The sequence below is a fragment of the Morone saxatilis genome, unplaced genomic scaffold (assembly GCF_004916995.1).
Source record: "Morone saxatilis isolate NCDOM2014 unplaced genomic scaffold, NCSU_SB_2.0 Contig5, whole genome shotgun sequence".
Lineage (NCBI taxonomy): Eukaryota > Metazoa > Chordata > Actinopteri > Moronidae > Morone > Morone saxatilis.
In genome coordinates, this window is record NW_023340095.1 from 11,505,343 (window position 1) to 11,530,672 (window position 25,330).

General features: G+C 40.6%; 1 protein-coding gene across 8 annotated transcripts in view; it reads right to left on the reverse strand.

Moving 5' to 3' along the window:
- Positions 1-932: 932 nt before the first annotated feature.
- The window catches only part of dip2a (disco-interacting protein 2 homolog A), a 77,047-nt gene continuing 52,649 nt past the window's right edge, over positions 933-25,330 (reverse strand). For 2 of the 8 annotated variants that reach the window (XM_035676294.1, XM_035676293.1), the window contains 35 exons: positions 23,240-23,377; positions 22,225-22,266; positions 19,756-19,875; positions 18,476-18,673; positions 18,135-18,226; positions 17,607-17,717; positions 16,535-16,658; positions 16,340-16,449; positions 16,057-16,159; positions 15,466-15,530; positions 14,912-15,005; positions 14,275-14,394; positions 14,043-14,157; positions 13,473-13,612; positions 13,061-13,197; positions 12,532-12,612; positions 11,865-11,992; positions 11,623-11,737; positions 10,516-10,717; positions 10,236-10,345; positions 9,766-9,846; positions 9,475-9,592; positions 9,183-9,304; positions 8,954-9,065; positions 8,690-8,799; positions 8,192-8,322; positions 7,871-8,039; positions 7,289-7,459; positions 6,491-6,520; positions 4,871-4,932; positions 4,628-4,685; positions 4,428-4,502; positions 3,499-3,673; positions 3,249-3,372; positions 933-3,067 (listed from right to left, as the gene is read on the reverse strand). In XM_035676294.1, the coding sequence (XP_035532187.1) occupies positions 2,815-3,067; positions 3,249-3,372; positions 3,499-3,673; positions 4,428-4,502; positions 4,628-4,685; positions 4,871-4,932; positions 6,491-6,520; positions 7,289-7,459; positions 7,871-8,039; positions 8,192-8,322; positions 8,690-8,799; positions 8,954-9,065; positions 9,183-9,304; positions 9,475-9,592; positions 9,766-9,846; positions 10,236-10,345; positions 10,516-10,717; positions 11,623-11,737; positions 11,865-11,992; positions 12,532-12,612; positions 13,061-13,197; positions 13,473-13,612; positions 14,043-14,157; positions 14,275-14,394; positions 14,912-15,005; positions 15,466-15,530; positions 16,057-16,159; positions 16,340-16,449; positions 16,535-16,658; positions 17,607-17,717; positions 18,135-18,226; positions 18,476-18,673; positions 19,756-19,875; positions 22,225-22,266; positions 23,240-23,377 (4,136 nt within the window). In that variant the 3' untranslated portion in view covers positions 933-2,814. The remainder of the gene's footprint in view (positions 3,068-3,248; positions 3,373-3,498; positions 3,674-4,427; positions 4,503-4,627; positions 4,686-4,870; positions 4,933-6,490; positions 6,521-7,288; positions 7,460-7,870; positions 8,040-8,191; positions 8,323-8,689; positions 8,800-8,953; positions 9,066-9,182; positions 9,305-9,474; positions 9,593-9,765; positions 9,847-10,235; positions 10,346-10,515; positions 10,718-11,622; positions 11,738-11,864; positions 11,993-12,531; positions 12,613-13,060; positions 13,198-13,472; positions 13,613-14,042; positions 14,158-14,274; positions 14,395-14,911; positions 15,006-15,465; positions 15,531-16,056; positions 16,160-16,339; positions 16,450-16,534; positions 16,659-17,606; positions 17,718-18,134; positions 18,227-18,475; positions 18,674-19,755; positions 19,876-22,224; positions 22,267-23,239; positions 23,378-25,330) is intronic. The other 6 variants (XM_035676295.1, XM_035676300.1, XM_035676297.1 and 3 more) reach the window with 6 other exon arrangements.

Below are 25,330 nucleotides of genomic sequence, written 5' to 3' on the forward strand. Positions count from 1 at the left end.
CGACCTGGGAATGAGAACAGGCTGTGAAGTGACTAAGAGGAACTATGGTGGCTGCGTAACTGGGAAAAAAACCCAAAGCTCCCCATCTTCAGCCAGTATGTGGTTTGTCCAGTCTGGGCTACTGTAGAAACATAACGGACTCCATGGAAGGTGACCTGTGGCGTCCGTATGTATGTATGCCATGTACGGCCTATTCTAAGGTAACGAAAACATGATACCTATACAGTATTCAGGTGATTATACACTAATAAAAACATACCTATGGATATTATATTCCATTTCTGCCAATACAGCCTCCTAAATGTTACACACATTAAACTAATTCATTTTTATTTAGCAGCTCATTCGAAGAACATTATTTTAAAAGTTCTCTTTCTCCCTCCAACCATTACATGATTTGGATGTTATGCTATGTATATTAATGTGTTGGGTTCTCACTGTGCGGTTGTTATATTATCAGTTTATTATTATAGCTAATAACCCAAGCTTCAAGCACTGTCGCTAAGCTTCACTGTTCTTACTAGTTCAAAACTGGCGTCTTATAGTAAAACTAAACAAACCAAACAAACATCATAGCGTCAACTGCCAGCCAATCAGAATCGCAAATTTTCAGTGACGTCACATCCAGGCTAGCCTCTGTTCCATTAGCTTCTCATGTAGCATTTCTTTATGAAAAAAGGATGTTCCTGAGATTCAGGTCAGCATCCACTACAACCGTAACTGATAGATATTGATTTTGATTTCATCAAAGTTAACATTTACTATGTGAGCACAGACAAATCTACAGCTCAGTGTGTGTGTCCATGGTTTTTATCATAACCTTTAACTGAAAGTGTGAGTGTGTGCCCCAGATAAAAAAAAATACTGACCTAACTTAAAATATTCTTTTTAGACAGGACACCTGGATGTTCAGTTGCCAGTGAAGACAAACATTTCAAGTTAAAAGCACTTTTTTATTCATTAAGAAATTATGTTATGAAAATAATGACAACTAACCATATATCAGACAAATGTATCTTTCCATATGTTAACAACAAAAGTTTGCTCTGGAGGATGTGACATCTCAGCAGTTACCAGAGCATAACTGTCTTCTCCTTGTGCTCGGAGTGTGCTTCGTCTCACCCTGGAAGTGGCCAGTTCCCACTGTACTTTCATACTATAAAAATGTTCACAAGGCTTTTCATGTCTCATCCCAATGTCCACACATGAGAATACATTTCAAATAATTTTTGTTTGTGATGGAGAAACTTCACATATATACCAGATTCAGTCTTCGTGTAATGCTTCCTGTCGTCTCCTCAATCTATTAATAATTTACACAAAACCTGTACATACTTACAGCAGGCTGGAGCCTGTTTCTGAAGGGATGTGCACATAGAAAAAAAGAAGCAACATACAGGGAAGTTAATCTTTACAAAGTAATAATAAGGTGGGAGGTTATGGTGTTACGAGCATATTAGACACTTGATTCATACGGTACATGCAACTAACAACATTTTTCAACTCTCATTCAACCTTATGGCTCTCAAAATGAGGCTATAACTTTCTGCATCAAACCCATATCAACTACGATTTATTCCAGTCTTTTGCTATAAAACACATTCAACACAGCTGACAATAGGGACAAACATTATTAAAAATATTTATGGAGAATGTGTGTGTGTTTGTAATGGCTGATGTTAGGATCAAGTATATTCATCTTAGATCAAGACTTTGGGTGCAATAAAAGCAGGATTTACCATACCTAACCTCTCTCTGCATATTCCCTCCCTATCCAACAGCTGATAAACTTCACAAAATTAAGTTAAACAGGAGCTGGGATAGGAACAGGCATCTAAAAAAAACACTTAAGGCTTAATTCATATCATTTGGCACGTTGCTAATAGTAAGCAACGATTATACTCCCCGCCATGTCATGACTTCGAATGATCGGCACTTACTGTCTGCTGTCATTCAAAGCAACATCTTTCACATCACTCATATTGCATTTTGTTCAGATAAAACAACAACTATATTACACATTTTAGATCGAGAAAAGAATGAGATTGAGTCAAACCACAACATTATTTCTAAGGTTTCTGTTATTAACACCAAAAACTAAAGCACTACTGCTGGAATGAGCAACAAATAACACTAACTGCCCCCTCAACCAACACTGCTGTGTGCTTCTTTGTTAACACAATAACATGGCTGCAACCATAATTTGAAGAGCTGATGTGCGTGGGATAGACTTTTTCTATGTAAAGCATACGACCTGCAACGGCACAGGAGGCTCTGTGAACATGAAACATAGGGTTATGGTACTGCCGTCTGTCCTGTTCTATGGCACAAGTGCTGGGCAAACACAACTAACATTTCTGGAGACTGACAAAGTAAATTATGTTAATGGCACAGTGTAGTATTATACCATAACCACCTGCTGGGCTGCTATCGGGTGTCCTGGGTTAAGAGAGTCAGACGTTATAAATACAAAACTCACGTTAACAAAACCAGAATGCCCATTGAAACATTATTTGTTGAGGCAAGAAATCACAGGTAGAAACAGACATGAGGTTTCTTTCTGTCAATCTCATTTCTCTTGGAATTTCACTCCATTTTAGATGAGTCAAAAATGTTTACGTATGTAGTTTTGCATCCACGTTTTCTTTCATATTTCCACTCCGAGAGCTGAAAGAGGAGGTCAGCTTGCTTTCTTTCAACAGAAGCCATGCTGACATCGGGCTTGCATCAATTATGAGCCCCATATTTACTGTCCTGCGTTCTCCTGTTGTGTGATAAGCTACATGGAGGGGTAACCCTCCCGCAGCAGGGCCCTCACATGTTGTAAGCCACATATATTGGGTCCAGCTGGTCGGCCAGGAATCCGTCTCTGAGGTGCATGCGTTGCTTCTCCCCTCGGGAGTTGATGGGGATGACGCCGGGGTCGACCACCACCACCACCCCTACGATGAGGTAGTGCTCTTCCAGGACAACGTTGGTGACCAGGGCCACCAGGTCCAGGGCCTCCTGCTCTGATCCCTCCAGCTCCACAACCACCACAAGGAGGTTGGTCCATGTGAACACAGCACTGTGGGGAGGATGAGGTTGTCGATGCATGAAGGGAAAGAAAAAGGAAGGGGGTGGGGCAGTAAGATGACAGGAGGAGAAAAGGAGGTGAGTGTAAGGTAGGTGGATAAACATCTGACTACATGATGATAATTCAAACTGAATGGTAATAAAGTATTGATCTATAATTGTTAATTTCTCACCATTCAGCGATGCTCTTGTGAGAACGGATAACAGAGGTCTCGATGTCAATTGGGTGATACCTCATTCCCCTCAGCTCCAGAGTCTCATCAAGAGAGCCCACCACGTAGAGGGCGTCATGGCGCTCTGAGACACACAGACACACACACAGTCGCAGATTTATCAGTTTACATCTCAAATTTAAGTATCAGTCCAGCTACAGAAAGAGCAATTAACTGACTTGAAGTTCGAGTGAGTGTTGATGATTCTCACCTCCACTGGCATCAGTCAGCTCAGTGCGCCGCAGGAAGCCGAGGTAGCCCGTCCTCGCCCAGACAGTCTGAGTGTCGCCAAAGCTGAGCTTGGTGTTGAAGTGGTCAGCATGCAGCGCCTCCTCACCATAAACTGTGTAGTAGCCTGTGGCATTGTGAGGACTGCTCACCCAGATCTATTACACACACACACACAACAATTGGTAACCGTTACACAGATAACCGTACACATCTGTCGCTCTTTTGATCAAAGTTATGGAGTCTTGTGTCATTCTTAGTGTCATACAACATTTAAATAAAAAGAGAATACATAAATTGAAAAAATTTTTTTTAAATAAAAAGTGTCCATCACCTGTTTGTGGGTTACTGATCAGAAAAGAGCCCAATAAATAGAAAAATATTACTCAGTAAGTGCTGCTGCATGGCTCCATTTCTCAGACATTATGTTTATAGGCACAAAAGAAACCAGGTTACACATGCAGCAGGTCAGTAATAAACACTGTAGTGTCTGAATTTTACAAATCAAATCAAATGTTCTGTGGTAGAAAATTTCTTATTTAGACTTCTTCTTGCAACTTTGTGTACATTTTAATTTTAGCCAGACTTTTAATAATAATAATAATATATATAATAATAATAATAATAATTCGAATAGAAAGATTCTTTCTTTCCTTTAATCCAGTTGCCCTATATGTTATGTACACATAACCAGGTGTACACATGGAAAATAAATTGGCTGAGGCTCTCTCCAGGAAAAATCTAACTGGAGAAACCAGGTTGTTCTAATCTGCAGAAATTGGGTGTCTCCTTTATGTGACATTTAAGTGGTCAGTTTATTACAGAAAGCCAACTATAACCTGTAACTTAAGTGCATGTAAACACACTGATTGTGGCTCACAACCAGGTGAAACAAGTCTCAGATATCGTTACCTCTCCTAGATGGGAGTCTCCCAGCGGTCCTTTAGTCTCTGTGTTGGCGATGATCACCTTCACTCCTGGAAGGATCTACAACAGCAGACAGCCATATCTCAAATAAAGACAGCTTGAGAAAAGAGCAACCCTCTTGCAGCATAATGTCACAGTTGTTTGTAGTATTTTGGTGCATGCTGTGTGTGTATGTGATGCCGTACCTTCCCAGACTCCATCAGTGGCAAGCTGTGTGGTGACCCTCTCTCTACAAGGCGAACCCTGAAGAAAACACATTAAAACATTAAAAAGAACAAAATGACGAATTAAAAATGTTTCTATTATTTCTCAGCATATGTAAAAAGAAGTAAAAAAATGAATCTAAGAAAAATGAAGAGAGAAACAAAGTGAAAAAGAATAATAAAGGCATTCATTAATTCATTCTGCTATATAAGCAATATAATTACCTATCATGTCGAAGAGCTCTCATGTCTACATAAACAGTAGTGGGGTCCGGTCCAGCTGTGCCCTGGAGAAAAACCAGCAGAGTGGAACATGAGTCAAAAATGTAACTCTCACAAGCCCTGAAATGAATGCTGAGTGTTGCCTGAGTGGACGGGAGGTGGAAGCTGCTTATGATACAACTGTTGACAAAGCAGGAGGCGCAGCCAGAAGCCAACCAGCCAGGCTACGATAGTTAGGACTGAGGCAAAACTCACAGACACTGTAAGTACCGGCAGAGTTAAAAATCACCTCAGTGCTGCCGGTTTGTTTTCACAAGTGTAAGAAGAGACAAGCGACAGTGCCAGTTATTAGAAGCCTACAATAAATTATAAATCAACTGCAGTTTATTTCCTTCAAATGTTTATCTTCTGTGACAAAAAAAAAGCACACAAATGTCTGAAAAACTCTCACTGGGGACCATTTGTTTTGATTAAACGTCTAAAGCTCTGCCAACTGGATTCTAATTGAACCATTTCTCAACTACTGATTCTGGTTGTCAGATATTGATTCCTTCAGCTTTGGGATTTGTCATCATTATTGCTGTAAGACTAGTCACAACACATTATGTTTTCCATCACTCCTTTGCCAGTTTATAGCCAGAGCACAAGCTAGCAATGAGTTGCTGTATGGTCGTCTGTGAGGTCGAAGCCAAACACAGAAGAGAGAGCGGGCTGATTCAGTTTAATGAGCCGGCGCGTCGAGCCAAGCAGAAGCTTTAGCAACAGAGTGGGAGCATGGAGCATTTCAGACCCAATCCGGAGATTAGTCTTTGCAATAAAACCGAAGCCAGCGGTCTGATTAGCCTAATTAAAAGTTGCTTAATCAGTACTGTCAAACCTTTGCTTTTATGAACCTGATCCACAGGCTGGTTCATCCAGTACAACCGAAGAGTCAGAACTGTGTGTAGTATTTGTTAATGAGAAGCTTAATTCCAAAATTTATGAAGTGTGAGCAATTTGAAGACAAATTAAAGGACAAAATAATTTCTCTCATTAAATGACTGCTGGTGTAAAAGAAAAAGCTATGAATAGAATATTCATTATACAAATAACTTAATAATTCATTATTATGTCGAATACAACAAATGCAAAAACTAAGTGTGGTAAATTGTAGTAAATGAAAGTTAGAAAATTGGGATTTAATCAAAATAAATTGTCCTTTCACTGGTATAAACACCCAAAACATACATAAACGACTCTTCTTCAAATGTTCGTATCACGTTGTAGAATAAAGATCATAGGGTAATGACATGGCCCTCCCAAATCAACTGAATCACGGTCATGCTGCTAGCTCATGGTATAATGTAGTAGCACATCACATATAATTCACATATATCTTAAAACAAAGGTTGAGAGCCAGTCGTAAGACTCGGCTAAAATGAACAGCGGTAAAATCAGGGCGAAGCTGGTCAGAGAATGAGAAAACCAAGAGAAAAAACTGTGAATTAAGGTTAAGCAAAAAATCATGCAAGATAAACTACAAACACGCACATGAACACACAGACAGACACACACACACATACACACACACACAGATCCAGCGGCAGCCCATTGAGCAAACAGCAACTCTTATCCTACAGTTACCTGCTCAGCCAGTTTGCCTAACCTGTTGGGCTGACGGGACAGGGCAGGACAGATAAATAAAGAGATATATATATATATATATATGTATATATATTTAAATACATGGACACACATGCACACACACACACGAAAAAATTCACCAGGGATAGGAAGAAACAAATAAACCGGAACATCAAAGGGCCAAAGGAGAAAAGAAAAAATGATGAACAGTCAGACTGAGAAGCAACTCAGAGGATTTTATTTTCAGTGCATCCTTTAAAAACCTTCTTGTGCATCTATGAAATATAAAGCTTTATATGTTTATTACTGGCTCATTTTTGCCATTACTTCTGTTAGAGGATGTGTACAGTGCCACACTAGCAGAAAAGCAGAGAGATGAAAAATTAGAAAGTAAAAATAAATAGAAGATTCAAATAAATAAAGTTTTCATTTATTTTATCAACTCATTAGAGGTAAAAAAGAAAATTGATTTTTTCTTTTCCTGTAAATGACAGGTATCTTTTCATCTCTGTTGTGCTCTTCTCTTTTTTTTCACTTCTTCTTTTCAGTGAACTACTTCATACACTGGCTATCTGAGCTGTATAAAGGAAGAAAATAAGCCACTTGTCATCGCTAACATTCACTCTTTTAAATTCAATAGTATGCCAATAGTATGTTTTTCAAGGATTTCTTGGATGTTGATTTTAAATGTTGCATAGATTCATCGCCAGTTTTGCCACTAAAACATTGAACGTCATGACCTCTCCAACCCTCCTCCTCCTTTTATTTCCTCCTTTTCGTCCTTCACCAGCTGCTTACCTGCAAACAGATTGCCACATTCACCCTGCAGCCAAAGGTGGTGCTGACGGCTCGTGGCGAAAGCCCCAAGTCCTTGAAGATCTTTGAGAAAGACTGAGTGAGTGCTATCCGGGGCCTTTCCTCTGCTACCACCATGCATGTACGCACGCAAGACAGGTTCACATTTCGCAACTGGGGGTGGGAAGAGGAAGAGATGGATCAGAAAAATTGCATATTGTGTAAAAACACACTTGAGTTACAGTAATAATGTAATATTCTCTCTCAATTTGCAAAGATGTTTTATACAAACTAGGTGCTGATGAGAGAAATATAATATTTATATTTTATATTTTTATATTCATAGAACCTTTTATCATATATTTTATTTATACTTATTAAACCACAGATGTGATTGGTAAAAAATCCCAGTCTCAAGTGCTGCAGACACACAGATACAGAGCTGAGAAGTGTTTCACCCCTGAGTACCCTGATTTTCTCAATAATGACAGCTCTGTGGCAGCAAAGGAAAAAGGAGTAATTGAAGAAAACTCTTTTTGTTGCTTCCCCAGTAACAACACTCAACACCTAAAGGGACAAACTGACCCGCAGTGCTTCTGTCTGTGAACCCAGGCCCTTGGTGCACATCTCCATGACTGAATACGAGCAGAAGGTGACGCGCACTTTGTACTGGCTGACTGCCGCGAGCCACAGAGACGCATTGCTCTCCAGCTCCAGAGGGGGAACCAGGATCGACTGGTGGCCTGAGTACACACTGAAACCAGAAACGCACACGCAAACAGAGAGGCTGAGTGGGCTCCACCAGAAAATAACACGTTTGTTCCAGCTACTAGAACAGGTTCTTTAACACTGATAATTTGATTTCTTATTTTACTGCCAGTCATTTGTGTTTGTCTGCTGTTTTACCTGCACAGGCACCAGAGAGCGAAGCCCAGGCCGCAGTAGGGGTCCAGACAGATGGCGATCTGTCGGGATGGGTAGAGCTCACACTGCAGTTTGATGGAGCGACACAAGGCACTGGTGGCAGCGTGAGACATCTGGAAGAGATGATATGATATACAGAGACACAAATGATGAATCAAATCTGGATTCTGGAGTAAAATACAATTTAAAGCTCTTAGGGATCCATTATTTCACTTTTTTTCTCCACGTCTGATGCCTAGTAAAAAACACTCCATAGATAACCTCTGGCCAGAGGCGGTGGACTTTAATGTTATGCCCGTTGTACTTGTTTTGTTTTGTTATCTTGTACTGACGGTAACCATATGATTGTTTTATTCATGATCTCTCTCTGCTGACAGCAGACTGTAAAATATTAACATTTATAAAACTTCTGAGAACAAAACAACATAACAGTTAACTACTCAGATGACTCGTGTGTGTGTCCTCCAACATTCAACATACTTTGACCCCTGCTAAGATGCCTGTTGTAGACACACTGAAGTCCAGGTAAGCTAACATCTCTGGGGTCGGGGGCTTGTACATCTGGGGACTCTTCTTCCTGGGGAGGTCATCTGGAGGATGAACAAAGGCAGAGGAAGAGAGTTTTAAAGCAGGTATGGAAATCACAGACCATATCCTCTCTTTACTTAAATATCTACTCTTTGGTGGCATCATGTGAACATAAATTGAAGACCTCAGTGTGTTGACTATGTGTATATAATTCACCTGTGTCCAGCACCATGGGCCAGCTCTTGATGTCCACAGCAGCAGCAGCCTCTTTGGATTTCAGCAGCTTCATTATTGCTTGAGTGGTCAGGATACACACTGACTTACTGACCTTTAACAAACAGATACTACAGCATTACTACATATATATTACATTTGTGTAATAAAAAAGATTTAGCTATTTTATTTGACTATATTTTAGGTTTAATAATTGTAAGAACTCTGTTACCTCAACAATCATCTTGACAGTGGGCAGGGTGGTCGCCAAGTTTTGGGGGTGCGGGGGTCTGACAGTGACTGGCACACAGCCAGCATACAGGCAGCCATAGAAGGTGGCAATCAGGTCGATTCCTGCACATAAATGTTTAAGTAAAATCAGCTTTACATTAATTTTAAGAACTTTACTGAGAGCCTTTGTCTCTTCTGGTGTGTGATTATGATTAATGGATAGATTTAAAGACAAGCGAAGACAGCTGTCAGACACTAAATATAAGTAGCACAGTAGCAGTAGCGCCTCTTACCTGGCGGGTAGACTAGTGCTACATGGTCTCCAGTGTTGAGGCGTCCCATCAGTGCTGCAGCAACTCGCTCTGCCCGCTTGTGCAGCTGCAGACAGGAAGCTGTACTAGCCACCGTGCCCTGAGGAGCAACAGATAGGAAGTTATATTAATCTGCACTGGTTTTTATATAACAGATATAAAAGTTATCTTATACAGTTTCTCGGTTGATTTTCTGGGTAATTAACTATATCACATTATAAATATTAGCCATTGTAAAACACATTTTTATATACCACGACAAAAAGGCAGTACCTTAGCATTGAGAACAAGGAACAGAGGATGGTCTGGAGTGGCCTGAGCTCTCCATTGCAGCACATCTTGTATGTACAGGAACTATATGGGAGAGAGGCACACAAGTTTAACTACAGAGAAAGTAAAGTAAACACAGAGCGAAGTCAGACACAAACTGAGACAAAGCGGAGTCGTTACACAGCACAACAGTGTAGAATGAATGGAGCATGGTAGCTAGAGGTGGCGTTTTGTAATGAAGGAATGACAGATTTGATGGGGTTCAGTATATGTGAAGCTGAGAAGAGTAATGGGTGTAATAACAAGCGGAATCCAAATTACAATTACAATTACTCGCAGTAAGTCGAAACCATGTCCTCTCCATCAGCTGTACGTTTTTCAGACTCCACTCCCTCCACTATGAGTCCTTTGTCCTTTAGTCTGCAGTATGTGTGTGGAGGTGATGAGTGGGTGAAATGAGGATGACTATCTACCTTACGTGCCTGGTCATTGTCCTCTAGCTGGGCCACGTCTCTCCCACAGGCCTGTGCTATCCTCTTGCCTGCCACCAGGTTGCCCACTATCATAGAAGCAGGACCGACCTCTGTCCAGCACAACCACATTCATCATCAACGTCATCACACATGTAACAAGTGAATTTAGGGTCAACACTTATATCAACATAAAAAGAAACACAGCAATAAAACAAATGAAGGACTTAAGTAAACGAGTATTCATGCTACATTTGTTTCTAAACCTGATCTGGTGGTCTACCTGGCTGTTTTTGTCTTGGCTTGGGCAGGTTGGTGACACATGTGTGAGGGCACATGAGGACGTTGCAGGGGTGCAAGGCCCCCTCCAGGAAGCGCTGTTTGGTCTCAGATATATGGATGCCGCCCAGGGGAGCCTTAGGAAGCGTGTTGGCAGGCACCAGAGCCAGGCAGTACACACCGACCTGGTGGATGCTGTCTATGGCCTAGAAACAGACGGGTTATACATGCAAAAACAGATGAGAACTGGAGATCAGCAAAACTGTCTGTAAATTAGCAAAACTGTCTGTAAATTAGAGGAGGTTGTTTTAATTTTACAATGTGTAAAAAACAAAACATGCACTTTTTTTGCTGTCCATTGTTTTATCATAATTATTATTCTAATTAAAATACTATTTAAGCAGGTCAATCCCATTGAGATTTAATCAATCTATTTTCTAAGGAAACATTAAAAACACATCAAACAGACCTCAACAGTGCAATCCAAACAACATACACACAAACATTGAAATGTGTAAAACACACAGTATCAGCTCAAATGACATAGAAAACCGTTTAGCTTTAATAAGCACCCTAGGGGATCATTTCACACCGAATTATTCTTATTTTCATATGAATCACTTTTACATGCATATGTAGATTAGAAAATAAACCAAATCAAGACAAAAATATTGCTATGTTTTCAGCCTTAAGTGGGACTCAAAGCTGCACCATAACAGTGTGTTTTCTCCCACATTAACTACAAACCACGAATACTTCTAGCATGAAATAAAACTTGACTGAATTTGTATCCTCAAGCAATATCATCATTGAACACTTTTCCTATTGCATTCAAGGATGCTCCAATATCCCAGATTTGAGAGTTATTCTCTGTAATAAATTATCTCAAGGAAGTCTGAAGGTTCTGCAAGTTGATTTTCATATTTAAATGTCCTGAAACCAACGATTGAAGTAGAAAATCTATCTAAAACCTTGTGACATGCTGTTCATACTGAGTAAGGAGTAATATTAACTAAGTTTACCTGATTTGCACAAAAAAAATGCAAATCCACAGGTACACTCATTTAATTAGGTGTGATAAGTGGCAAAATGTGAAAAAGACAGTGAGCACCTGAAGGACGCGGCTCATCCACTGGAAGCTGTCTTCCTCAGATGCGTCTGGCCTCTGCTCTGCCACGACAACGATCCTCTCATCATGCAGCACGGACACAGAAAACACTGCTATCCTGGAACACACAACATTAAAAAAAAACACTGTTACAGCTGGAGTGTACTCATTGTTACTGATGTCCTCTAACATTGTCAGTATAGTTTGAAAACTGTGAATGTTTTTCAGGCTGCTTCCTCCTTTACCTCCCCCTGTACACAAACTTCATGGGCTCCACTGCCAGCGCTGTGGCAACAACGTCATCCGCATTGTGTCTCCGCCCACTGACCACCATCAGCCCATCCATCTTCCCCACAACAAACACAAGGCTGTCCTGGTGGGAAACACAAAGCACATACTGTTAGATGGGTACTGTAGATCTTGACATTTATCCAATCTTTAGTAGAGTGTCCATCAGTATAAGTAACACATTGGAAATTGTGTTCTCTGAATTATCCCGAGTAACTGTAATATTGTTTCTGGAAAGACACACTTGATTTTTGTGATTTTAGTGAACTGATGCTTTACCTGGGACAGGGGCAAAATATAAGACACTGTATATCACAGATTGATCATTTATGACAAATGAATACTATCTGAAGTAGAGTAGATAGATATGTCCTTAGCATGTGCTGCAAAAACTACAACATATCACAACTGGGAGGAGTCAGAACACGTATGTTTAAAACAGGGCTCTCTTAATGCCATAAGATAGAAATCAAAGTGAAGTATCGTTAAAAGACAAATGATTTTGTTTATTTGTATAGGGACAAGTATATAGCATAAATAAATGCCACACACCAAATTTATAGCCTAAACTAATCTGCAAAGCCCATCCCTCGATGTGCCTTTGATTAATGAGGTGGAACTTACTGGTCCCACAAAGCCCAGCAGTGAGGTCCTGGTAAAGGGTCTGTCACTGATGGGAACCCCAGATGATATTACGGGGATGGTCTGCAACAAGAAACACAGGGTTTAAAACAAACATTCATAGATGAAGTACAAAAACAGTTTGTTGCCTTTACTCAAAACAACTAAAATAAGACATAATATCATCATTCTGAGTATGCTGTGTGAGCTTAAAGATGATGAGATGAGTAACGCATTTAAGAGATATTTTAAGGTAAACCATTAATTAAATTCACCCCCAATGAAGGTTTAAATTTGTATGCGTTTCTTTGGATTGAAACCTTTCTTCAGTCTTTATTATGTCAAAATCAATAGCAATATCACCGTGCTAAAAATAACTTTAGTTAAGCAGCAGTTAAAATAATAATAAATAATAAACAGGGGTGTGGATGATATACAAAGTTTACTGATCTTACACATTTATGAACACAATATTTAAAGAAATCAGCAAGAGAAATCACACGTGAACAGTTCCAGTAATGTAGACACTGACCTCAAAGACGTTCTTGGTCATACCCGGGAGGCCGTAGTAAGCTACGCCTGTGCTTCCTGAGCTCACACAGATCTCCCCAACTTCGTCTGTCTGACAAACATATGGTGTCCCCTCCACTCGCACCACACAAACCACAGCTGGAGAAACACAGTGATGACAGGAGGTGGGACATGAAATATCATTTAAAGTAATTGTCTATATTGGAATTAAATATTAAAGCATTATTGCTAAGTATCTGTCAACATATACATGTTGGCAAGTGTAAAAACAGTTCAGTTTAGTTTTTATTTTCAGCTATATCCTACAAAATCTGATCTGATCACCTCTGTTCTCTGTGGTGTCAAAATGAAAATCTTTATCAATAGACCTTTAATAGCAGCAAAAACTTAATAAAAAGCGCAGTGTACTGTACCTCCAGGCATGACTTGTCCCACATCCTGCACTGTAAGGACAGAGAGTTTCTCCTCTGTGTCCACACGGATCACACTGTGGCTCAGCCCACCCATAGACAGCACTGCCTTTCCTGGAGGAGGAACACCCATTTCTGGAGGTCTGCAGGACGTAGACATTATTACTATTACACTCATATGACTGAACACAATGACACACATGTAAAGATTTGCATTTGAAGACATCCACAGTTGTCAGAAACCAAAACTGTCACTTATTCCTCTCCATTTCCTTCGCCTTTCATGGAAAAAACATACAAATGTACAGAGTCTGGATCCATTACAACATTTCCAGACTCTCACATACTTTTCATTTTAAAAATAAAGCTAGTTTGCCTGTTTGAAGGATGTGTTTGTGTCTGTCTGTCATCCTATTCCTTCTACATGGCTGATCAGCAGAAAGCTATACAATCCCACAGTTCCTCTTTGTGTTAAAAAAGGACAAATCTCCCTCCTCTCCCTGCAAGATCACAGTAATACAAAGCAGTGGCAGGCTGCTTTTGCTCCAGTAAGGTGCAGTAACAGCAGCTCACCTGCGGATGGCGACAGTCATGGCTTCTGAAGAGCTGGCACATGGACAGATCACCTCAGGTCGCAGCCCACGTGCCTGAAACACGTTGAGGAAGGCATCACAGGAGGATATCGACCCTGTGGTAACACACACAAACATACACACACAAACAAAACAAATCAATGATAATCTCTTGTGGCTTCAGGGTGTTTATAAGGTTATGTTATTAAATGAGAACCTGCAGGTAGACTCACATGGGTTAGCTCCGTCGGCTACGATGAGCATGCGCAGGGAGCTCAGGCTCATGTCTCTCTGGTCTCTCTGGGCCAGCAGAGACCAGTGCATGTCCCTCGACTTCACCACTGCAACCCGAGCTGTGCAGGGGCACAAAAAGACAAAGAGACAAGCTCAAAATACAATCACTCAATAAACATATCTATCATCCAGCTTGACAGCCAATCACAGCTCACAAAATCTGACATCAAATAGCAACATGGTCTGACTCAGTTGCCAACAGGTGACTCAGCAAAGCTCAGACCAGACAGGAGATTAATTTTATTCAGCGCAGCAGGCCTCCTGTCATCAATCGGACTAATACAATTGAACCAGAAATCAATGAGTCCAACAAACTATTACTATATTCCATCCACCCCTCTCAAATGTGTTGTCACAGGAAACAATCTTTCTGGAAGCCCAATTTGGTCTTATACACGCTTACAGACACTCAAAACAATAACAAAATGTTGGGTAAACACCAACAAGCGAGCTATTAAAGAATTTTTTTTAGGGTACTTTCTTGTATAAAACCTATATAGTCCTAAGTGTGTGCTTCTTTGTAAGTTGAGACCTAAGTCTCTCTTCATAGGGCTGAAATTGTGGATTGACCCTCACCTTTGTATGTGTGGACCTTCTGTATCCAGGAGAGGGGGTTGACTTTCATCAGGGAGTAAGGAATGCTGATCACATGCATCCGATTCATGACACTCTGCCATTAGAAGAGACATAAAGCATCACATCAGCACCATGTCACTGTAAACAAGCTGCGAGTCATGACAAGATTTCACTTAAGAGTATAAATAAAAGCATGTTTGTGCTACTGCTGTGCGATTTTAAGAAATTTAAACATGCAACAGCAGGTCATAGATCAGCTGTATGTAAATCACACAGGATGTCTGAAACCAGTTAATCAAAGCTGATTTGAGTATATGTTGGAAGAAACAGAATATTTTTTAAAGGTTTCAAACTCTTGAATTAAGAGATAAGATGTTTCTGTCCATCAGGACTTAATTAGTTTGAATGTATTTACGTATTGATAGAAAAAACCCTCATAGGGAAGAAGTCAGTCAGATGAATCAGACTTTTTATCAGCAAACTGAGCATGGATCTCTTCTGATTATATAACTTATATATAGTCTATTAGCTTTAGAGGGTTGAAGACCACTTACAGTAAGAACACCATGCCATAATCCTGCTTCTCTCTTAAAGTCCAGGACGTTGGTTATGGTCTCAGCTGCAAATCAAAAAGGAGATTTTGCAAAGGTTAGGGGAGAAAAGGGGTTTGAGACATTCATATTCTTTACAAAAGCAATCATACGATGATGATTGTAAATCCTGATTGTTACAGTATTGGATTGAGTGAAGCACCACACTAAGTCTCAGACCAGGAACGTCTCTAGGGGCTGCTGGTGCAGATAGAAGTTATTTAGAGGAAAACTGGGACACTGGAGGAGAGGAGGTGCCTCACGTTCGCTTTCTTTTTAAGCAGACCTGATCCAGGTCTGACGGGAAGAAACACAGCCAGCTGAGCAGCTGCATTTATCAAACTGTACTGTAATCACACTCTGATAATATCTGTGAGCAACGTGAAGGGGAAATTCTATAATATCATAGATTACAAAATAGGTTTATATGATGATGATATGCTCAGCTTTAACACAGTTTCATAAAGTCACATTTCTTTTACATATTCCTTCATGTTATCATCTATTTCACTCTATATCACATACTAGAACTAACTGAATGTCTGTCCACCTCACCTTCAGCGTAGCCGCAGGCCTGTGTAAGGGCATGACAGTGAGCCAGCATGGCTGAATGGGACACTGTGATCCCCATAGTGCTTCCTTCCTTGCTGGTTTTATACTGCACGTAAGAAACAAGGAATAACATTTGAACAGTCTCATTCAGAAAAATGAGACATGGATTATATAAAAAAGAAGAGTACATAATTATTAAAAACATATTAACAATACATAAAATATGAGTGAAAATATGTTAAATCTATCTTTGTTTTATTTGTAACATCAATGAAACTACACCTACCTCTATGTAGGCTATATCATTACTGGCTTCCCGTAGTGGAGGATGCCAGTCTTTCGGAGGCTTCACAACATGTTTTCCATCTGTCACGAACCACAGCAACCGGGGCCAGCCTGCAGAGACAGAAACATGAAGTCAGTTCAAACCAAATTAAACTATACAGACGGGTAGTCAAAATCAAAATAAAACAGGCTGTACCTTTAAAAGTGGCTACCTCCCCCGTTTGTGCTTTAGGCAAGCCTTTCTGACAGGCGTCAGTAGTCAGTGCCAACGTGACGCCACAGCTGCCCAACAGAAAGCCAATCTGTTGACTTCCTGCATCCTAGGGGACCAAAGAGGATGAAAAACTGAAGTTCATGCTGTCAAAAACTTTTGGCAAACAGTGTCTGTCACACAACAATCAACTATTAAGAAGAATAAAATTCAGCTTTGAGAAAGTATGCTGAGGGAATGTGGGAATAGTAACAGGGAGAGAAAGAAGGCCGATGACTGAAGAAGAAGAAACCTCAGAGCATCGTAAATCAAAGCAGCAGCAGGTAAGAAAGCAAAGTGACGGCCAATCACTATTAAAAACTCTACTGCTGAGCATCAAAGCCCAATCGTAGCAGGAACGAAGCCCAAGATCTGACAAATGCTCACTCATATTTGATTGGCTGTGCAAATTAGATTACAGCTAGACTGGTGCTGAGCAAACCATACTGTGTAAGAAAGGAAAAAAAGGTGGGAGGAAAAAAGAAAGAAAGAAAAAGAGGCATAGATAAAGAGACGGAGGAAAAATGTAAGTTGGCAGAGTGAGCGAATGAGTTTCTGACTCCAGAGAACAGTTGGCCTGTGATCTAATATTTTGACTGAAATTACACATCATTTCACCTCACTCAAATCTCATTAATTACAACACAGCGTCTGCAAACAGCATGCTTATAAAAGGCATTCAAGAACAGACATTAATATTCAGCCTGTGTAATTAATGTGGAGGAATTTGGTTCAGTTTGAGCTGATTGATGTGCAGGAAACTGCATTGCATTATAACACTCATAAATGTTTATTACAAAGATAATGTTGCTGCTGCTGTAATCATGTGAAGAACCAAGAGGTTAGAGGTTCTTTGGTAAATATCTACATTAAAACAACAACTGTGCACATCTTGTCACTCCTTCAATCATTTTGGAATCAAATGTCCAGCAGGGGTCACTACAGCTCTTCAATGATTCTGTAGATATCAAAAATGTCTATACATTCCCAGGAGATTTTAGTTTGTATCTGCCTTTACCTTTCTGGTCAGCGGCACTTCGATAGGCACGGGTACCAGCTCTGCCAGGAGGCAGCCGTAGAAGGCTACCATGAACATCACTGGATCGTTGTTGGGGAAAACAAGTGCAACCTGCAGGTGTATCACAGATAATACAATACGTCATGGTAAGATATGTCCATAAAAGTATGGAAGGTAAGGGGCAGCAAGTATCATGTTTAAGATCTGAAACCAAACATTTGCTTCCCTTCACAAGTAATGAGACAAAACAAAAACATGAAAAAATATAATATAGATTTGAAGTAGGCTGATTTTATAATAATATGCTCTTTGTTTAACCATTTCATTTTAAACAAGACTTCATGTACAGTATACTACAGCTCCAGATTTTACATCTTTAACTGTTGATCATTGCTAATACGAGTGGTTGAGCAAAATTTAGCTTATTTGTTGCACTTGCTGAATATCCTTTGAGGAGCATGAACCAAGTGCTTTAAATACAAAAAGGGATGTAACCACCATTTAACACATTTTAATATCATGACTTACTCTGTCTCCAGGCATGAGCAAAGGCTCATTTCTGGTGCTCAGCTTGTTAAGAAGAGTGTAGGCCAGTTTCTGACTGCGAGTCCATAGTTTACCTAAGGAGGTGAACACACAGTGTCAAATATTTCACTTGATGTAACAACCCCAGTCACACAACTCAACATTCACACATACAAAATGACCGAGAATAACAGCAGAAAATAAAGGTATCTAGGGACGGGCACAGACAAAACATTGTCCATTATTTGCACAGAGAACCCCACAAAGAATGGATGACAAAAAGTGACATTGTTTTCCATTTCCACTGTAAATTCTGGGCCAATCATCTACAGGTTGAAACCTACCATAGGTGAGTGTGTAGACGGGTTTGCCAACATTGTCGAGTGCTGTCAGACAGGGGCTCTTGGGCTGGGTGGTGCCCCACCGTTGTAAGGCTGCTGGCAAGGAGGGAGGCCACTTGTTGACCATCCCGAGATGATCTCCTTCCAGGGGACTCATCTGTTGGCCTTCTGGCTTTGGCTGGTTGGGATCTGGTTCCTGGACTAAATACGTGAGGAAGAGAACAGGGCATCGGCATGAGTCTGGTTCAGTGGGTATTTTGAGCAACAAAGCAGAACTAGCTCCTAGTGTACTGGTGTCATCTGAGCTCCGAACTGTCTTAAAGAAAGGCAGGGTAACAAACGGTGTGTGGGGACTGAAAGACAATGAGATGGATGAAGCTGGAGGATTAAAGGCGAGCTGTGTTCTGTCCTCATCAGTCTTAGCTGCCTCAGATACAAATTCCTGAGAAACTTGGAGCAATGGATTATTTCTTTCTTCATCCTTCAACCTACTCGCCCTACACACTCTTTGATTTGACTTCCATCACTTCATCATTATTCTCCCCTCACATTCTCCTGAACTCTCTGATAATTCAGAGCTGTTTAACTGAGCTGGCAAGATGTCCCTGCCAAATAAAACACCTCTATCAGGAACAGATAGTGTCCAACCTGCTGCCATTTCAGCTCTGTGTGTTTTTCTGCTCACACCGAGCAGACCACAGAGGTTTGCCACGCCATAGTTTCTGTGCCAAAGTCAGGGAGGCTTTACAATTACCTGCTGATGTATTACTATTCCTGCCACTTATTCATTTTCACATTGTTTATTCAGCCTGGCAGAGTACCACCCAAAACCCACGATGGGCTGGTTGGAATGGAGGAAATGGTCGGACAGGGCTGGTCCTCTGTGTGTTTGAGTGTATTCCTGCACCCAGTATTCTCTAACCACTTCCTTAGTACACCTGGTGGTCTCAGCTTTATCTGGAGACAAAATAACAACCACTGATCTAAAAGTGTACCTTGACTGTTTATTTGTGAGGTGCAGGGAGGTCAATGTGACATTTTTATCTTGGCAGCAACAATATTTGATAAATAACCAACACTGAAGCTGGAAAACTCCACTGAAAGCTATAAAATAAAAGCTGATGTGGCTGTCACACACTCAAAAGAGTGTTTATATGAAATACAGGCTTTAACTTCTGAAGTCTCGGATCAGTATGCTGATCACACCACAGAAAGAGGGATGCTTTTTTTTCATGATTTATTGATTTAACAGAAGCAGTGTAATTACTTTCAGGCCAGCTTACCATCTAAAAGCTCCTCAAAGTCGTCGACAAAGAACTCTCGCAACGGTGGTCGCTTTGGTCTCTTCAGAGTGTTGAGCAGCTGCTGGATTTTGGAGGAGACGCGACTGTTGACTGGAACACCTACACAATGAAATTGGAGGGGATGAAAAGGAAAAGGCAGGGGGGTGTGGAGAGAAATAGAGACATGGAAAGGAAGAATATCAGGGAGGAAATGTATGTAATGGAGCAGGTGGGAGGGGGTACATTAGAGAAGGAAATATGTTGACAGATTGATTGTGAGATTGATGAAATAAGGAGAAGGGGATGGATGAGAGGACAGAAAAGAAGAGAGAGACGGTGGTCAGTGTAATGCTGTAATGAGACATAGAGGACAAACAGCTGTCACTCACATTGTAGCCAGACAACAAAACAGTGGACCTCGAGGTCCTCTACAGTCACCTGGAGGTCAGAGGTTACAGTCTTTCAGTCACTCCAGAACTACTGACTAAACTCACAGGCTAAATAAATCAGGAAATGAGGAGCCTCCTCGCCTGCTGCCTAGCAACAAAGATGTTCTAGCTGCAATAAGTGATTCACGAGGTGTCTCAAAAGGTGTCTGTTTCACATACGCTCTGCAAAATTCATAATTGTGGGAGGCTAAAACCAACTATACCACAATCAAGTCAAAATATAAGCTCGTCTTTTGACAATTACATTAAAATTGCTGAACCAGAAGACAAATACAATGCATAATCATAATCGCAGAGATATGAACCTTTGAAAAGACATAAGAACATAAATAAAGAAGCAGGAGAGAAAGGGAGAAACAACAGTTTAAGAATGAGAGAAGAGGGGAAGTCTCCAGTTTCCCTCACATTTTGGACATGGGTATGTGCCGACTATAATCATCACTGGACATCATTTCCTCCACATGAATTCATACTTAGTTTGGGAAGGGTGGTCTGTGTCAGACATTCCAGACAGCCACAGGAGACGAAGGCCACAGCTGCACGCGGCTTGCCTGATCTATCTTACTATAATAAGCCCGACTCAGACAGACTTTGCCTCCTCGTGTAGGGACAGATGTACTGGGAGTAGACGAGTGGGGGTCAGCACTGCACCTGATGGGCCAATTAGAGAGCCCCTGACACACAGGACAACATCTGAGGACCCCGAAACCCACCCACTCAAGGGCCTTGATCATTAATATCGCAGCCAACCAGGAATTGTCTGTGATCAAGACTATAATTAACATATTCATTTCATAAGTCATCCATCCACATCATTCAATTACTATAGCAATCACTGGCTCTAGTTTCGAAAAAACACCACACCGCGTCTTCGTAGTAGTATAAACACAGCATTGCATTTACCAATAACCAAGACTACAACAAAGACAGAGATAAAGAACAAGGCTGTGCTTATTGTATATTTTTCTTATTGTTAACAAATCCCATGGAAAGTAAAAGACCAACAATGTGTCAGTCTGTCTCTTAATATTTTAGACTTCCCTGCCCGTCTTTGGCTCTCAGCCCTAAGTTTACTGAAGGCACAATTCTCTAAAAGCGGTTCACAATATATGGTTTCATTTTGAGCAAGTCCTTTTTTAATTTCCTTAAAAAAAAAACACAATTGCAGTTTTTACAGTACATATGGGATCAAACCAAAATGAAACTAAAGAACCCAACTTTATCATTATGAAGGTGTCACCCATTGCAACAGCCTTGCATTGTTGTGTTTTTAATAGTTTTTGGAGAACAATGACAACGGCAATGGCACAGAGGATTAAGCTATATCAGGCTTTGCATGCACACTCAATACTTGTTACTCTGATTAATTCATAGTTGGTTTTGGTCTCTTCATGCGATTTGTTGACAAAATGCACCAAAATGTGCGTGCTCTATAAAGTAACCAACACATACAGCGTCAGTATCCAGAAGTCAAGTTCCTGTGTGACAACTATGTGTCATTATTAAAATGGAAACAGTGCTAGACGGCTGCCATCAAAGAACCCACTGTGTGGCTGCAGGCTCACAGGCTTGTGTTGAAGCAGAATGTAGTGAGAAACATAAACTGACAAGCCTTAGTGTCTCAGTGTGAACGCAGAAACCAGTATGTCAACATGCAAATTATTCACAACCCCCGGATGAATAGTTACACCTGTCACGGAAATGGCCTTTTAGCACAATCTGCTTACGCATGATCAATTTGAAGAGCATTTAGGTTAGACATTGCTTGAAGATGCTATAAATTCCAAAGCCTTTGCAACACACTCAGTTATACAAACATACACACACACACAGAGGAATCTAATGACTGGATTCACCATAGCTTTGCATATATTTTTGGAAAACACACACGGTTTGACAAGTGCTAGACCTGACAGTGGAGGCGAAGGCAGAAACACAAACACACACAAACACAAATGCACACGCAGCAGAGTGCACATATAGCCGACTGCGATAGAGTTGGAGGAACAGTTATAAATACCATCCATTAAACTGAGGGATCCTTCACCTCTCCACTCACAGCCTGGAGGAGAGACATATCAGGATGTCAGTGAAACAGTCCTGTTAACTTTGTGTTTGTGTGTGTGAATGTGTGAGAAATCTACCAGCAGCCAGAAGTAGGTGAGAACAGGCTTAAAAACAGACTTATTGTACCATAACAACAAAGATAGGATTTTCTGCTGTTTTTGTTATTTTAGTTATTTTTGGCATATTTTTAATTACCAATGTGGGAAAACTTGCACAGGAAGTGTGTGTTTCAAACATCTTAAACACCAAACAGCCAAACAGAAACAGATAAAAATGACACTGTTTACATCTTTTAAAAATCCATAGATTTTACAAACAAGTCCCGTCACCCAGGTGGGCTGGTTTAGCATTTAGTAGCAGTGAAAACCCAAACAGCGCACACATTAATGACAGAGCCTGGATGGCAGGAAGGTAATAGCTGTGCTGTTCCAGTGTTCTGGCTGCTAACTTACCGATACATTAGACTTTTATTCAAAGCAGCATTTCAGCGTGGATGTTGAATGAATGAAGATGGAAGGATGACAGGAACACTCTGGTAACGCTGTTATATGACTGTTAAAATGACTGGTTCATATACTCTAATATACTGCATATACTGTAAAAATATCTATCTTAAAGCATCAGTGATTTTTCCAAAGGTAGATCTCTGGTAATGTCACGTGATTGAAGTGAAACAGTGTTCCTGTATAAATCAATCAATTGTGTGTTGTGTATGTTATTAGTGTCAATGACATATTATGCATTTAAGGAGAAAACATAATGTTTTTTGATGGAGTTGGAGAGGTACAGTGTTACCATGGCAACACAAGAGGGTCAGTCAGCAGCTTGTGCCAGTCTGACAGGCAGACTGACTACTAAGGAGAGGACAGAGGGACAGACAGCAGGGGAGAAAGGGAAAAGGAGGTGACTGCGTTTCTGTGTGTGTGTGTGTGTGTGTGTGTGTGTGTGTTTGTGAGCAAGAAACTCACCATCTGCAGTCTCCATGACGCTGGTGTGGTGGTTGTAGCCCCGGGAAACGCTTCGCACTGAGGCCACCTGGGGCCGCTCCGCGTGAAGCGAGGAGCGCTCCGACAGCCCCGTCACATCGGGGGGCGCTGAGTGGTTATCTGTGATGGGTGGGGTGTCGGGGGGTTAAAAGGTCAAACGCGAGGTCCTACTTTGGGTTGTTGTTTACTAAATGAAAGTATACTTCATGTGCTTGCAAACAAACTGATGTGACAGCTTAAGAATTTGATCGAGAGGCAAAAAACCTTGTTGTCATCTGCAAGTGGAGGGTCTTTATGTGCAGAAGAGTGTGTTTCAACAAGGACTTCACATTTTACCTCCATTTTAACTACTTGCCATGATAATGAGTCAGTGTTTCTATTCAGCAGATACATTCTCCTCAGCATGTAATGTATCCACTAAGAACAAGATGTCTGTGTAGTATGATTAACAGGCAAGTCTGAGGACATTGTGACAGCCTCCATTTGTCTGCCCTTTTTGTGCTGAAAAGGATGAAGTTTTTACAGAATTACACAAAGCCAAGCAATCCAGTGTATGTGTAGATCTGCTACTACATTTTACATTTAGAAAGATTACAATGTTCAGTTTGTATTGACACTGTCAGAGAGGTGTTAATTCAACTCTATGTGTATTTTCACAATTAATGGTGATGTTGGATTTGACTGCATTTTATACTATATATACGTACAGTCCATTTCAACACCACTGCGAACTACAACCTTTTATTTGTTTATTTACAGCTTAGATAATATGTCTCTGACAATGTCAGTCAAAACTAAACATTATTATCTTTTAAAGAGAGTTTATGGCTGCGCTGGTTTTTTTGGGATCAAATTAAATTTTTCAGGTGTACCCAATAAAGTGAGTATAGGTGCTTTGTGTGGTGGCATGGTGGAAACTGGGTTTAAAATCTTCAATCAATCATCATCAATCACTAAAGTGCTATTGTAACCAAGTGTACCGAAACAACCATGGTGAAATTGTAGTGGCTGCACTGTGAGAGCTGAAGCTCACCTCCAAAGCATGTAATAACTTATAGATAGTATTGTATTAACTACATATAACGTGTATAACAAAATCAAAAATGACCCTAAAATGTTCATGCTCATGCACGATGGCCTACTACTCATCGTCTATTGCTGAATTGAATAACAGACAGAATCAGACTTCAAGTGACCAAGGAAGAGGATAATACGGGTGATTTATTTATAGCTCCTTTCAGTCACTGCTGCTATTTTATGACAGCAACCTTGAGGAGAGACAAGCTGGTCAGAAATCAGACAGCTCCATCCTAATAGGATATCGCTCTGCCAGCAACATGTACAGACACACATGAACACACACACACAAACACGAGCAAGACACCATCTCACTTTGCTGATGCGGAGAGACGGATGGCGATAAATCCCCTGAATCTCATTAACTAGCTTGTGACACTGGCATGGTAACATGGAACGAGGAGCTTTGACGGGGAAGTGGCTGTTAACCTGTTCACATGACTGAATGATAGTGAGATGGCAGACGGAGACGACTAATTAGAGAGACTTGAATTAAAACTCTGTCACCGGTTCCCTTTGTCTTGCCTCATCAAGTGCTTTTGTGTATCTGGAGGGAGATACGGCCTCAGCTGTAGCAGATGTGTAAGACACCACTGTCTGTCTGCGATTGAGCTACAGTTGTAGAAAAACAGTCTGAGCAAGTGAAGACGTCATATTTGATAAGGCAAAAATTCTGATGGCTGGCAATAATAGAAAGCATCAAAATTCTGCTGATATCAGCAATTGGAAGACAATGGAAGAAGTAAAATAGAAAATCATATGGCTTAGTAGGGGGTTCTGCTTATTAGAGGACTGTATGTGATTACAGTTTTACTCCAATGAAACTTGATTCTTCCACCAGCATACGTCAACAGTGATAACACTACATGCAGTAAATATTTTTAAACATCTTATTCTGCTTGCTGCACTTTCATTCTAGGTCTATAATACCTTCCTACTTCAGCTCACAACCACACTACACAATTTTTTTAATTTCTCCGAATAGAGTGAGGATGA